This window comes from Carassius carassius, chromosome 20 (genome assembly GCF_963082965.1).
Source record: "Carassius carassius chromosome 20, fCarCar2.1, whole genome shotgun sequence".
Taxonomy (NCBI): Eukaryota; Metazoa; Chordata; class Actinopteri; order Cypriniformes; family Cyprinidae; genus Carassius; species Carassius carassius.
The window spans coordinates 9,915,811-9,930,732 of record NC_081774.1 but is presented as its reverse complement, the minus strand read 5'-3'; the positions used below and the strand labels follow the sequence as shown (position 1 = coordinate 9,930,732).

General features: G+C 35.8%; 1 protein-coding gene across 1 annotated transcript; it reads right to left on the bottom strand.

Annotated features, from left to right (window-relative positions):
* Positions 1 to 789: 789 nt before the first annotated feature.
* Positions 790 to 6,902, bottom strand: LOC132096986 (DDB1- and CUL4-associated factor 8-like). The gene is made up of 5 exons (XM_059502663.1): positions 6,705 to 6,902; positions 3,949 to 4,101; positions 3,741 to 3,860; positions 3,143 to 3,259; positions 790 to 2,793 (listed from the first exon to the last, which is right to left on the bottom strand). Exons 1-5 carry the CDS (start codon positions 6,900 to 6,902, stop codon positions 2,683 to 2,685), a joined length of 699 nt encoding a protein of 232 aa, XP_059358646.1. The 3' UTR covers positions 790 to 2,682.
* Between the last annotated feature and the right edge of the window lie 8,020 nt (positions 6,903 to 14,922).

The window sequence follows — 14,922 nt, the reverse complement described above, 5'->3', positions numbered from 1 at the left end:
CATACTCGGGCACCGTATAATAATATTCACAATTTAAAAGCAAGTCAGCTAAATTAGTTAGCATACCTGTAAGCAATACACACTTCTACACCATTTATTAGTCAATAAATGTTGATTTAAATATCCTTTAAATTGAAAAAAAAAAAAAATCTCTTAACATTAGAAACTAATCTAACATTAATGAACAATGAACATTTTGTATTTTATTAACTAACAAAATATTTTTTACATAAGATGATTGTGTAGCTAATGCATTTACTGATGTAAATGTTGATGTGACCTTATTATAAATTCTTGTTTTTTTAATTTCGATTATTTTGAAGGGTTCATGGTTGCGAAGTAATTCAATTTCATTTACATGACATGCAATTTTGGATTGTTTGTGGAAATTAAATACATAAAAATAAATGATGTGCCATTTATTTTCTGCCTAACCACAGGATGCACAAATAGTGAAAGAGAATACAAGTATAACTAATTAAATAGCACTAATTAATACATAAACTGATTACATAATGCATGATGGCCTTAAGTTGGTTACATTGAAAATAAATTCTTCCAGTATTTACAGTAAATAAAGGCACTTGAAACAATAAGGCACGTGATCAGATACAAAGGACCAGATTTTTCTCTTTTTTTTACTGCACAATTCGTACATGCTGTCTGAACTGAACTGAAAGAACACAATACTAGGCAGCGTGGGATAACTCCGATAAACAAAAAAGGGGAAAAAATACATGCCAGTGTTAGGACATTTTGAGCAGACAAGTTAGAAAGAGAAAATGAACATCAACAGAGACGAATGCTTTTAATTTCAGTGATAACTAGGGTTGTAATCCAAAAAGAAAGAAAAAATATATCCAATGTTTCCATTCATTTAAAAGTATTTTGTCTTATACAATATAAACCTCTGCATCAAATACCAATTCAATTTAGACACCCTTTGAAAGAGTAAGGGTTGAAGATGATTTTTACAGGTTATATATATATATCTTTATATATTTTTATATACATATAGTCATAAGTTATTCTTCTCATACAAAAAGAGAAAAGTTTATACTTTATCCCCCTCACAAAAGAAGGAAAAAAGGGGCAAAGTTATTCAAGCTCCTTACCCCACCCAATGTACCCCACAAGTGCGATCCCCTCCCCTGCCATTGACCCATCCTTCTGAAATGATTAATTCCTTTCCATATGCATGTCTCAACAGGTCACAGTCCATCCATGTTTGCTCTTAACCAGCTAAATCCAAATACTGCCAAAGAACAGATACCATTTTTATGAAAAATGGATTGTGAGGGCTTAGCCTTTCTCTGGCAAACACGGGACATCCTGCTACATTTGATCCTCGCCATATAATTAGGCAAAGATCTCGAGGATGAGTATTTAAGCAAAAGACACTGGAAGAAATAAGTATTCAACAAATCACTGGCTCTGAGCACCATCATCATCTTTGCTCTCAATTTTTACGGGACAGGGAGGAAAAGACGACGGCAGACCGTAGAGAGTTACATTTTTAACAATTAGGAAATTCTCCACCCAAGTGCAAATACAAAAACAAAAGAGCTGGTGTCAAATCTGTATTAAATTTAAAAGTCCACAGTAAGTTTGGGGAATTGCAGGGCAAAAAAAAATAATTACTAAATTATCAAAATTAACACATTTAATCCAAGTATTGCATGCCCCCTAAGCACACACACTCGTCTTAGAGATTCAAAACTCAAAGCAGATCCCCGATTAAAGTGCAATCAGTAGCATTGGAGGGAGAGAATGGAGCAAAACAGCCAGCTCTGGAACCAGATTAAGCAGCTCTGGTTCATCTTCTGTGTCTTCAGTCAGATCTAAGAGGGCATGATTGACCTCAAGAAAATTTGCTGTGACTGGCTTCAGCAAACACACACACACACACACACATAAAAGTAGAGATCAAACACAAGACAGGATCGGACGGCCAGACGGCCCATGACAGTCTATCACTGTGAAGAACAAAGATTGTAGTACAAAAATAACAAACGTCAGCTCAGTCTTACATGGAGACATATGCAGTTCAGATCACTGGAGAAAACTGATGCGGCCAGTAAATGATGGTGCTGGTTTTTAGAACTAGTACCACTCATCCTCTCAGTAATGAGCATAAGGACCGGCTTTGAGTGTCCGTACTGTCCTGTCATGCTGCAAACACATCGCTGTGAAAGAAAAGCTTCAAATGGGACTGGATACTACAGCACAGATGAAAAAATTCCTCTTCTGCGCCTCATGATTACTGCAGCAAAACGCTGCTTCGAAAATTTGTGGTTGTTGATAAACTAAGGCAGCAAAACAGTAGACGTGATATATCTCAATCACCAGCTGTATTCTTCCTTTTGATATGCTGTAAAACTGGGAATGAAATGCGCCTGTGTCCATGTTCTTGTAAAATCGGAGTGGTTAACTGCATGTGTGGTTGCAAATTTATCAAAAATATGAATCTCATTATCAGTTCTTCCACTAGTGATGTCATTTGTGTGTGTGTGTGTGGAGCATAAAGCCAGATTTCTGTCGTTTCCCTCTCCCTCACACTGTGTATGTATATATTTAAAGCTGTGTGTGTGTTTGTTGCTGGCCTTTCAGTGTCTATTTGTGTACCAGTGGGTTACTAGTATGTATGTGCTTTAATATATGTTGTGTGTGTGTGTGTGTGGCTCAGGAGGACATGCACTGCACATGGTCTGGCCCTCCTTCTTCTTCATCAGAGGAATCTGGCGAGCTCCAGGATTCATCTGTGTCGCCCTCTCCTCCCTCCCCTCGCCGGGCCTACAAGGGGCAAAACATTGAGAAGCTATCAGTGTATATATATATATTTTTAAATGGCTATGGAGAGATCAGCTCATGTAGGATGAGGTTATGTTCTTATTTCTCAGTTAAACCAATAGTTTGAAGAAGCATTGCGAGGATATTCTATTTTTAGTTTGAAAATGCATCAATAGTAGGTTAAGTGTAGGAGGGAACAAAAACGCTACCATTTGAGTGATTTCAGTTTTAGATAGCAGCATGTTGCTTTGCACAAAGTAGAAAGTAATGCATCTTCAATACATAGAAATGAACTGGACTATATATTGGTAATGAAATTAATAATGAATTATCCTGGAATGCAAGTTCTCACCCGCTGAGGTCTTCGGTTTCTCATGTGTCTCATTAGGAACCAGAGGAGCTGTGTATCATACTGGTCTCCATGACGAACGCTGTCTTCATCCCTTTCTCGCTTGTTCTTCTTCATGACCTGAATAGCCATGATAAAATATAAAACATTTGTTTTATTGCCTTTACCAAAAATATTTATTCATCTGTTTAAGTTTGCACTCAAAGTTCGGATACAATTTTTGGGGTTTTTGAAATATTTCTTCTAACAAAGTCTACTTTAATTAACCAAAAATGCAGTAAAAATACTATACACTATAATTTATTTATATGTGATGGCAAAGCTGAATTTTCTGTGTCACATGATCTGTCAGAAATCTAATATGGAGATATGATACTCGGATACCTTTTTATTATCAATATTTTTGAGGAAACAGTGATACTTTTTCAGGGATTCTTTAAATAAAAGGTCAAAAGAACAGCATTTATTTGAAATATTTTGTAAACGTACAAGTATTTATTGCTACTTTCAATAAATCTAATGAATCCTTACTGAATCAAAAGAATATATATATATTTTAATAGATAATAGGCACAATATGTACTATATGTATAAAGTATACCTCTTTAAGTCCCTTTAGTGTTGTGGGATTCTCAGCAGTGGGCGCCCATAACTTCACATCATGGTCCAATCCACTGGTTGCTAAACCTGGAAGATGAGGATGTGGCTCCAGACAGTTCACCTTAACAAAGAAAGGGAGTATTATTTACATAAGATTTTTTTAAACTGGAAGTTTAATGATAAAATTTAGTGATGTGATAGTGTCTTACCACTCCTCCCCGGTCTCCCTCCATGAACTGAACCACACGAGCAGAGTTCTTATCCCACAGGTAGATGTGTCCACAGTCACTGCCACTGACAACAAACTCACTACAGGGACCGTAAAAGTTAACTCCCTTCACTGACAACAGTGTTTGTATCATCTGCAAATAATACAGAATTCAATACTTCAGATACTTTACAAATATCATTAATGTATAATAAAAATAACTTTGGTCCCAACACTGACCCCTGTGGAACACCACAAACCATGCTCAAACATTCAGATGAATACTCTCCTATCTTCACAAATTGCTGTCTGTCTCTCAGATAACTACTTACCCAGTTTAAAACTACCCCCCTAATCCCAATTCGTTCCAATTTACTGATTAATATTTCATGATTTATTGTATCAAATGCTTTTTTTAGATCAATGAATACTCCAACTGCATAGTTATTTTTGTCTGTGGCATTTGTGATTTCTTCAATGAGTTCTGTTAGTGCTAATGATGTTGAGTTTTTTTTTCTAAATCCATATTGACTGTCAGAGAGTAGGTTATTTTTATCTATGAATTTTTCTAATCTGTTGTTAAATAGTTTTTCTAAAATTTTTGAAAATTGTGATAATAGAGAGACAGGCCTGTAATTTGTGAAATGGTGTATATTTCCAGTTTTGTATAGAGGGGTGACTTTTGCTATTTTCATTTTTGTTGGAAATTTGCTGGTTAAAAATGATAAATTACAGATGTTCTTTAGTGGTTTGGCAATCCCCTCTATTACTTTTTGTATAATTTTTATGTCCATTCCATCATGATCAGTGGATGGTTTGTTTTTGCATCCTTTAACAATATCTTTTATTTCTTTTTCATCAACTGCTGTCAAAAATATTGAACTGGGATTTCTTTCTACTAAATTATTATAATTCCTTTCTAATATTTGTGGAATTGGAATTTGCTCTAATTTTGCTAAGTTAGGTCCCACATTTACAAAAAATGTATTGAACTCATTCACCACCTCCTCCATATTATTGATATTTTTATCATTATCAATAAAGTAATGTGGATAAGTAGCCTGTCTAGTATTATTTTTAATAATATTATTTAAGATGTTCCACATACCCTTAATATTATTTTTATTATTATCTATTAGTTTTGCGTAGTATTCTTTCTTACAAGTTCTCATAATACTGGTTAACTTATTCTTATATTTCTTATATCTATGTTCAATCTCTATAGTTCTATGTTTTATAAATTCTCTATAAAGTGTATTTTTCTTTTTACAGGCATTTTGTAATCCCTTGGAAATCCATGGTTTATCATTATGTTTTTGTTTCTTACTAAATATTTTAATCGGGCAATTTTTATCATATAATAATTTAAATATTCTTAGAAATTCTTCATATGCATTATCTACATCTTTTTCATTATCCATAAACTCCCAATCTTGTGCTAGCAGATCAACTTTTAATGCCTCCATTGTTTCTTCTGTTCTGACCCTTTTGGAAAATGTTTTTTTATCCTGTCTATTTAAACTATAATTATTGTCATACACTGTAAAAATTGGTAAGTGGTCACTGATATCATTAATCAGTAATCCACTCACTGTATTATTTTGTATGATATTTGTAAATATATTGTCTATTAGTGTTGCGGAATGAGAAGTAATTCGGCTGGGTCTGGTAATTTGGGGATACAGGCCTAAACTAAACACGGTGTTAATAAAATCTTCTGTCATTTTATGATTATTTGGGTTTAACAAATCAATATTGAAGTCCCCACAGATGAACATGACTTTTTGCCTAGTTTTTATAAATGTTTCCTCCATCCACTCCTTAAATGTATCAATATTCGAACCTGGTGACCTATATATACAACTTACACTAATATTTTTCTTTTTTTCCATACATATTTCTATTGTGACACATTCCAGCAAATTATCCACCACCATTGACATTTTTTCCACCACCTTATAATTTAAATCCTTGTCCACATACAGTATCACACCACCCCCACTCTTATTTACTCTGTTAATAGAAGACATTTCATATCCTTCAATTTCAAAATCTGATCCTTTTTCACTGTTTATCCACGTTTCAGTTATTGCAATTATGTTAAAGTGCTGTTTCAATTGTTTTAGATAGTATTTGATACTGTGAAAGTTGGCATACAGACTTCTACTATTAAAGTGGATAATAGATAACTGCTGCTCGGTCTTGATTGAACTATTAAATTGTTCATCAGTGTAATAGTGACAGTTATTGTTGATGCTAGCAAAAAAATTGTTCACCGGATCAATGTCATTTTCCATGTCCTGTTCATGGTGTTCCGTGTACTCTAAGGTGTTCAGTTCCAGGTGCTCATATTCAACCAATCTTTGTATTAAGTGACTATCTCCGTTATGTGTGTGAATTTTATTTTGTGACATAGTGGGCTTTAAAATTTCAACATATCATAGGCCTACCTGTTTATGTGTTGATATTAGCTGGTCTTGGTTGTTTTGGTGTACTGGACCGGGGATGAATAATCAGTTTATCCTGCAGTAAATAGGCAATGTCCCCCTTTTCTCTCGCCGCTTTTAAATCCGGCATGAGTTCTTTTCTTTTCCTTCTTACTGCCTCTGTGAAATCTTCGTTGATGTATATTCTGGAACCTTTTAGATTTTTGGTTCTTTGTAGTATTTCCGTTCTGCCCTTGTGCCTTAGAAGTTTTACCACAATTGGCCTTGGTCGTTCTCCTCCGGGTTTCCCTGTACGGTGAGCCCTCTCTACCTCCACCTCGCGTTGCAGCTGTAATTTTTCCTTCACAACTTTTTTTATCTTCTCCTCCGTCTCTGACCAGGTCTCTCCTTGTGACTCCTGTATCCCGTCAAATACCAGGTTATTTCGCCTGGTTTGGCTCTCCAGATACTCCATTTTGTCCGAGACCGCCAGCAAGCTGTCACAGACTTTAAAAATATCATTTTGCATCGAGGTACTGCGTTCCTTCAGATCTGTTGTCTCAGTTTTAATATCATCCACTTCTTTTTGTGTATATTGCAGGCTGGTTTTTATTTCTTGTAGTTCCCTGGTTATTGACTCTAATCTAGAGTTCGTGGAATCCATTATTAGCTTAACAAAGCCTTTGAAATTGTCGTGTTGTTGTTCCAGTAATGCGGTATACATTGCCTTTTGTTGCTGCAGCAGTTCATTTACACTGCTGATAGTCACATATTCGTCTTCCTGTTTTGCCTCTTTTTTTGGAAAGAGGCAAAACAGGTAAGATTCAGGTAAGATGAAGCTGCAAATCAATTAACATTAGTCAACTTTTAATAATACGTTTTACCATAGAAATGTTAAATGACCTAAAGCTATATCCAGTGATGAACAATTTTCTGAAATATGGCCATTTTGAGAGAAAGAAAGTGTGTGGGGGGGGGGGTAAATTGTCTCTCTCTGCAGACAATGAAGCGATTTTGCCCCTTTGTTGTTGAGAAATATAATGTAGCGATTCAGTATCGATTAATAAAAGTAGCGTGACAACACTCATAGGTTTATGAGCTTCTGAATGCTACTTTTTGCACAGCACGATCTCAGATCTCTGTGTGCGAGTGGTGTGTGTCTGTGTGTGCACGTTCATCAATTAAAGCAGTGCATTAACGTTGATTAAACGTTAAACTTTTTTATCGTATAATAAAAAATTGTGTATGTACCGTTTAAATACAGAATTATATCGGGGTGGGGGGGGGGGGGGGGCTGTGCACACTTGGCACAGTGGTTAACCATAAAAATAAGAAATGGCACGTCATGCCGAAAAGGTTGCTGATCCCTGGTGTAGACAAACCTGCATGACCATAGCAACCCGGGGTTATCTGAGATGTTTTTATTCATGTTTTATTTTGAATTAGGAAATTGTTATATTACTTATTATAGAAAATATTTAATTATAATAACCATATGCCTTGGCTACGGGACTTTATTTCGTGTGATAGTCAGCATTCAAATAAAATAATAATTTGATTGAATAATTGTTATAATAATGAATGAATAAATAGATTCATTTGTGAATGAAAACACAGCAGCTCATTTATCATCACACATGGGCATAAATACAATCATGAAGTCAAAACCTTATTGGCATAACGTTAATTGTCAGATAAATGAGCGTGTTGTGTTTTCATTTACAAAAAAAATTAATATAAACTAATATAAAATATAACCAATAATAATAGTCTAATAATATACAAATATTATGGGGAAAAGACAATTAGTTAATGGACTTACAAGACTGTAGGATGGTTAAAAATGTTTTCTTGTAGGCCTATTTTATATTATGCTCTTTATGTAACATTTATTCATGATAAACTTCATTTGAATGCTGACTATCGCATGTAATAAAGTCCGGTAGCCAAAGAATATGGTTAATATTATTATTTAATAATGAAATAGTTTCTATAATATAATAATTTCGGAATTCAAACTAAAATATGAATGAACACATCTCTCATATTCCCGGGTTGCTATGGTCACGGAGGTTTGTTATGACGCATTAAACTCGTGGCCAAGAGAAAAACATGTCGTTCCCTCAACATAAGAAGTCGTGGCCACAAGAAATGAATGTGTTCCCTCAACATAACATCTCGAGGCCACTACATAAGAATGTTGTTACCTTGTCAAAATGATCTCGTGGCCACGACAAAACTAAGTGAACCGACCATGTCCTCTCCTATGGAAGGCCGGACAGATCTCTCTTCTCGTAGTGGATCTGACACCTGTGAGATCAAAGATGGCTATCGTGGGATTCACGCTTGTGCACAGTGTTGCTAATAAACTGGATGTAATTCAAGTTCTGTTGCTTTTAAATGAAAATAAATAAAATGAACAACACACCCATTTAATAACATACCAAAGACGTGTTTATCAATATATTTTTTCTTTATTACAGACATATGTGTTTTTATTTATTCGATTTTTTTTTTTAATAAAAATTAAATTACATAACCCAAAGAGATCGCACTGTCAGATAGTTTGGGAATATTCACACATAACATAAACACACAAAACATGATATTAGAGTTTTAAAATTAAACATTTTAAAAGAGAACATTACATCACAGTTGTTTAAACCAATGAGCATTAAGCTGTGTCGTCAGCAAGTCGTTTCCCATCGTGCTTTTCCCAACTACAAGCTTTCTTTTCTCCAAAGCTTCAGGATTAGTAGTAAAAGTGAAATTTTATATATACATGATTCCAACAAAAATTCTGTTGATGGTATTCTTGTAAAGTGTCATGTAAAATATCTAGGGGTTGATATCTGCAAATCTGATGCAGACCGTCTCCATCACAATTTTCAGCCAAGGTTAGATAACATTAAAAAGATTTTATATTGCTGGCTGCAGAGAGACTTGACAATTTATGGGAGAGTCCTTCTGACTAAGGCTGAGGGCATTTCACGCCTAGTTTATCCTGCTTTTTCCCTTTATGTTGATCAAAAAACGATTAAAATGATTAACTCTCTGCTATTCCGCTTTATTTGGAAAAATAAGACAGAATATGTTCAAAGGAAATCTATAATAAGAAACTATAAGGAGGGTGGTCTTAATGCTTTAGATTTTAATATCATTAACCAGACTTTCAAAATTAATTGGATCAAGAATTGTTTATCTAATAACGAGTTACCCTGGTTTTGGATCCCTAATCTAGTCTTCAAACGTTGTGGTGGCCTTAAATTTTTATTGACCTGTAACTTTAATTGTAGTAAATTACCTATTAAACTGTCAAATTTTCATAAACAAGCCCTAGAATCCTGGAAGATTGCTTTTAAGCATAATTTCTCCCCACACACGTGTATTCTTTGGAACAATGAAAATATTTTGTCTGGTAACAAATCACTTTTTTTCATTGAATGGGTGAATCAAAATATCTTTTTTGTTTCTGATTTGTTTAATGCTGATGGGGACCTTCTTTCCTTTCCTGACTTTGTGTCTTTGAAAGGTGCAACAATCTCACTAAGAGATTTTAATAAGGTGACTAAAAGTATTCCTGTCAGTTTAAAAACTTTGTTTAAAGCGCATTTATGTTATGGCTATGTAAACAACAATTTTCCTACACTTGCGGTTAATGGTGTTTATTTATTTGATAAAAAATGCAATAACTTTTTTATTAGAAATGCTCTTTCTTCAACTCCAGGATGCCCATCTAAAGCACAATCTAAATGGAGGATCTGTTATCCGAACTCTATTAAAGAACTCCACTTCAAAATTGTTCATTACCCTTGTAATTTATTTTTGAGCAGATTTTCTGAGAATATATCTTCAATGTGTTCATTTTGTAATTCTGATGAAGAATCTATTTTACATCTGTTTTATCATTGCCCATTCTCCAAATCCTTTTGGTCTGAAGTTACCATGTTAATTTTTTCTTGCTGTAACAAAATGATAGAATTAACAGAATCTATTATTTTTGTGTCAGATTTTCATTCCAAGGACATTAATCTGGAGCATATTGTTTTATTGCTTTGTCTTCTGGGTAAATTTACATACATAAAGCCAGAGCCATCCATTGGAAACCTAACTTTAGAATGTTTTCATCTGATATCAAGTCCCTTTTTACTTCCTTTAAGAATATGTCATATCCGTTGAACTCAAAGGCTTCAAAAAACTTGTAACATTATTGAGTCTATTGTAAACTATCTTTAAATGATTTTTTCTTCCCTGATTTTTTTTTAAATCTTTAATGTCTTGTAAATTTGTGTCTCTAACATAACCTCTTGTGATGGTGTCCGTTTGCCCCCTGTTGCTTCTGACCTACGTCAGCATGAGTGTTAAGTGAATTACCTATGGGTAGTGATCACTTCCCTATAATTGTAACAGTTGGAATTGATGTAATTAAAGAAGACGAAGTGCGGGTACCGAGATGGAGGTTAGATAAAGCCAACTGGGAATTATTTCAAGTTTTAGCTGAGAGGAAGTGTGGTGAATTAGATGAAAGGTGTTTGAAGGATGTGGAAGTATTTAACTCTGAATTTGTGTCTAATATTCTTCAGGTGGCTGAGGTTTCAATCCCAAAGACTGGTGGAAGAGGAGTTAAAAAGTCTGTACCATGGTGGAATGAGCAGTGTAGTGCTGCAATTAAACAGAGAAGTAAGGCATTTAAGCAGGTAAGGAAGAATCATACACTTAAGGCTTTAGTCCAGTATAAGAGAGCACAGGCTGTTGTTAGAAGGACTGTTAGAGCTGCAAAAAAGGCTTTCTGGAGGGAATATTGTAATACTATTGGGAGAGAAACTAAGTTGTCAGATGTATGGGGAGTTGTTAGGAAAATGAATGGTGTAAAAAGGAATCATTCTATGCCTGTTTTGCTTTGTAATGGGCAGACTGCTGTTAGTAATAAAGAAAAAGCAGAGTTGTTGGTGGAGACTTTAGTTAAAGTACACAGTTCTGAGAAATTGTCAGATACTGTAAAGTGCTGTAGAGAGGAGGCTTTAGCTGAAAATCCAGGAGTTATTGTTCGGAAAAGAATCACAAGTCGGGATCTTGATATGCCTTTTTCAATTTTTGAATTGAAGAAGGCTGTCTATAATGTGAAACAATCTACACCTGGCAAGGATGGTATTTGCTACTCTATGCTTGGACATTTAACTGACAGATCTCTTAATGTTGTCCTGAAGCTTTTCAATCTGGTTTGGGAAACAGGAAGGATTCCTGGTGGGTGGAAACAGGCAGTTATAGTGCCAGTGCTGAAGCCTGGTAAGAGTGCAACTGACCCTTCTAATTACAGGCCCATTGCGCTTACCTCACAGTTAGGGAAAACGATGGAGAGAATAGTAACAGATAGGCTGACATATTATATGGAAAGTAAAAACTTGTTCTGTCCTTTTCAAAGTGGTTTTCGTAAGGGAAGAAATACGATGGATGCAATTTTATGTTTGGAGTCAGAAGTGAGAAAAGCCCAGACAAACAAAGAAATAGTGGTTGCTGTCCTCTTTGATATAGAGAAAGCTTACGATATGTTGTGGAAGGAGGGATTGTTGATGAAGTTTGAGAAACTTGGTATTGGAGGTAAGCTTTATAATTGGGTACTGGATTTTTTATTTGGAAGAGAAATTGAGGTTAGAGTTGGCACGGCATATTCTAGTACATATGCTGTAGAGAACGGTACACCGCAAGGGAGCGTCTGCAGTCCAGTACTTTTTAACATAATGATAAATGACATTTTTGATAGAATTGACGGAAGTATAGGCAAGTCTTTATATGCAGATGATGGAGCCCTTTGGGTGCGGGGACGTAATCTAAAGTACCTGGGAAAGAAGATGCAGGATGCAATTGTGGTGGTGGAGGAATGGGCTAATAAGTGGGGCTTCAGAATGTCTGTTACTAAAACTCAAGTTATTTGTTTTTCAAGACGACATAAAGACATTACATTAAAACTTTATGAACAAAAGTTGGAACAGGTGAGTGTTGTGAGGTTTTTGGGAGTTATATTTGACGAGAAACTTACCTGGAAGCAGCATATAGAGTATGTTCAAAGTAAGTGTAAAAAAGTTAATAATTTGTTGAGGTGTTTGTCTGGTCAGAACTGGGGAGCTGCAAGAGGAGCATTGTTGAGGATTTATCAGTCTCTCATGAGGTCTTCACTTGATTATGGCTGTTTATCATATATGGGAGCAGCTGAAAGTCACTTAATTAGGTTGGACAGAGAACAATCACAAGGGTTGCGTATTTGCTGTGGAGCTTTTAGAACGTCTCCTGTTGCTGCTTTGCAGGTTGAGTCTGGAGAACTTCCGATGCGGTTAAGGAGAGTTAAGCTAATGTATGCGTACTGGGTCAATCTCCAGGGTCATAGCTGTGTTCACCCAGCAAAAGCTGTGTTGCAGGATTGTTGGGAACATCAGAAGTCTAACTACTATAGCTTTGGGTGGATTGGAGATATTAAAGCCCAGAATGTAGGCCTGATGCAATTTAAGTTCAGTTCGACTGTACCATGTTCATCTATACCTCCATGGATGTTTGTTATGCCAGTAGTGGACTTGCAGCTACAACTGGCATTGAAAAAGGAAAGTAGCGGTACCCCAGAATGGCTTGTTGTTCAAAATTATTTTGAGCAGTTTAAAGAACACCTTGTACTGTATACTGATGGGTCTAAAGATCCCAACAATGGCAGAACAGGAGCGGCAGTGAGTATTCCACAGTATAACATCAAAATTAAAAGAAGAACATCTGACTATCTTTCAGTGTATACTGTGGAACTCACTGCCATTGTTTTAGCTCTTAATTGGTTGCTTATGAGTTGTATTGGGGGCATAAACAGAGCAGTAGTTGCCTCGGACAGTCAAGCTGCATTATTGAGCATAAAAACTGGAAAGTCATGCAGACTAGATCTATTATACAAAATATACCATATGTTGTTTCAGCTGCATAGTGAGAATGTTTGTGTTCAGTTTGTTTGGGTCCCTGCCCATGTAGGTGTTGATGGAAATGAAGAGGTGGATATTCTAGCTAAACAGGCCTTGAAATTGGATGTGGTTAACATCAATGTCCCTATGTGCAAAGCTGAAGGAAAATCTATTATTCAGGAAAAAGTGATTGGGATGTGGCAAGAGCAGTGGGATAGTAATGACACTGGCAGACATCTTTACTGTGTGCAAAGAAATGTGGGAGGGGGTAGATCTAGGGATGGAAGTCGGAGAGAAGAGGCAGTGTTGACACGTTTAAGGATTGGCCATTCAGGTCTCAATAGATCTTTGTTCCGTATAGGGAAACATCAGACAGGAGTTTGTGATTATTGCGGACAGCCAGAAACAGCTGAACATGTCCTAATAGAGTGTAATAATTACATGGAAGAGCGTAGTTGTTTAACATCAGTCCTATATAAAGAAGGGAAAGCGCTTACTTTAGTTAATCTATTAGGAGATGTTTCTAAAAGTGTTAAAAATCAAGTTATGAGGTTTCTCAAAAATACGGGGTTGTTCTACCGAATTTAATATGTAAATATTTATATCATAGGAATGCGCATAGGTGAATAATTCCCTCTGACTATTCTCGACGACCACACTCATATCCGGTAGGTGGCGGTAAATGCACCTTAAGTTGGTCTGCCAACCGCCAGTTAAACTCTAAAAGAAGAAGAAGAAGTACGTCAGCATGACATCAGAGCAAGGCGGACGTCACTCGGACACATTTCTAACCGGCATGCATCTCGCGCTGATCACCGGTGATCGGTTCTGCGCAGATTTTGCTCATCTCAAACAAGCCTAGTCTTATGGTCCTCTCACAGGCACCGTAGTAATGAACGTCCCAGTGATATAATCATTCAGCTTTACAAGAAATACTTTAAGAGACTTCAAAATCAATTAAGTAATTTCAGTGACCAAGCCAAAACCTATATAAAAGCCAGGATATTCGGGTATTAGATAGAAGAATGTTTAGAAAAACGAGACAACTGGGGAGCCCATTAAGCCCATCCTCCCCTGGCAACAAATTATTGTCCATATGATAGAAATATATATCGTTATAATACCTTTGACAGTCATAGTAGGCTAAATACCCAAAAATATAAAATAAAAAAATTGAATGATCACAAATTTGAATGTAATTGATCCACTGTAATTGAGTATGCCTGTATGTGTGACACGAAAGGTCATGATTCTTTCAAAATACAAGCCTTTACTCACATACCAGTTGGCACAACGGCGGCTTAAAATCACTCGCTAAAACATTAATATAGCAAACTTAATATAATCTTTTTTTTTCAAGAGCACAAGATATGTCAACGTTACGTGGTTTGCCCGAGATGGGCTTATTTGTTTGCCCGAGATGGGCTTATTACAAAAATAAACTGATGACTTTTAACTTGAAAAAATGTGTGGCTGTGGCCAGCTTTTATGTCGTCGCAGATTGACTACTTGTACCAATTCGCAGTCAGTGTAGGAATATTGATGCTCCCCAAATAACGCTTTTTTTGAAATAATCGGTGAGTAGTTTTTGTATTACTATTTTTTTTCAGCAATGAC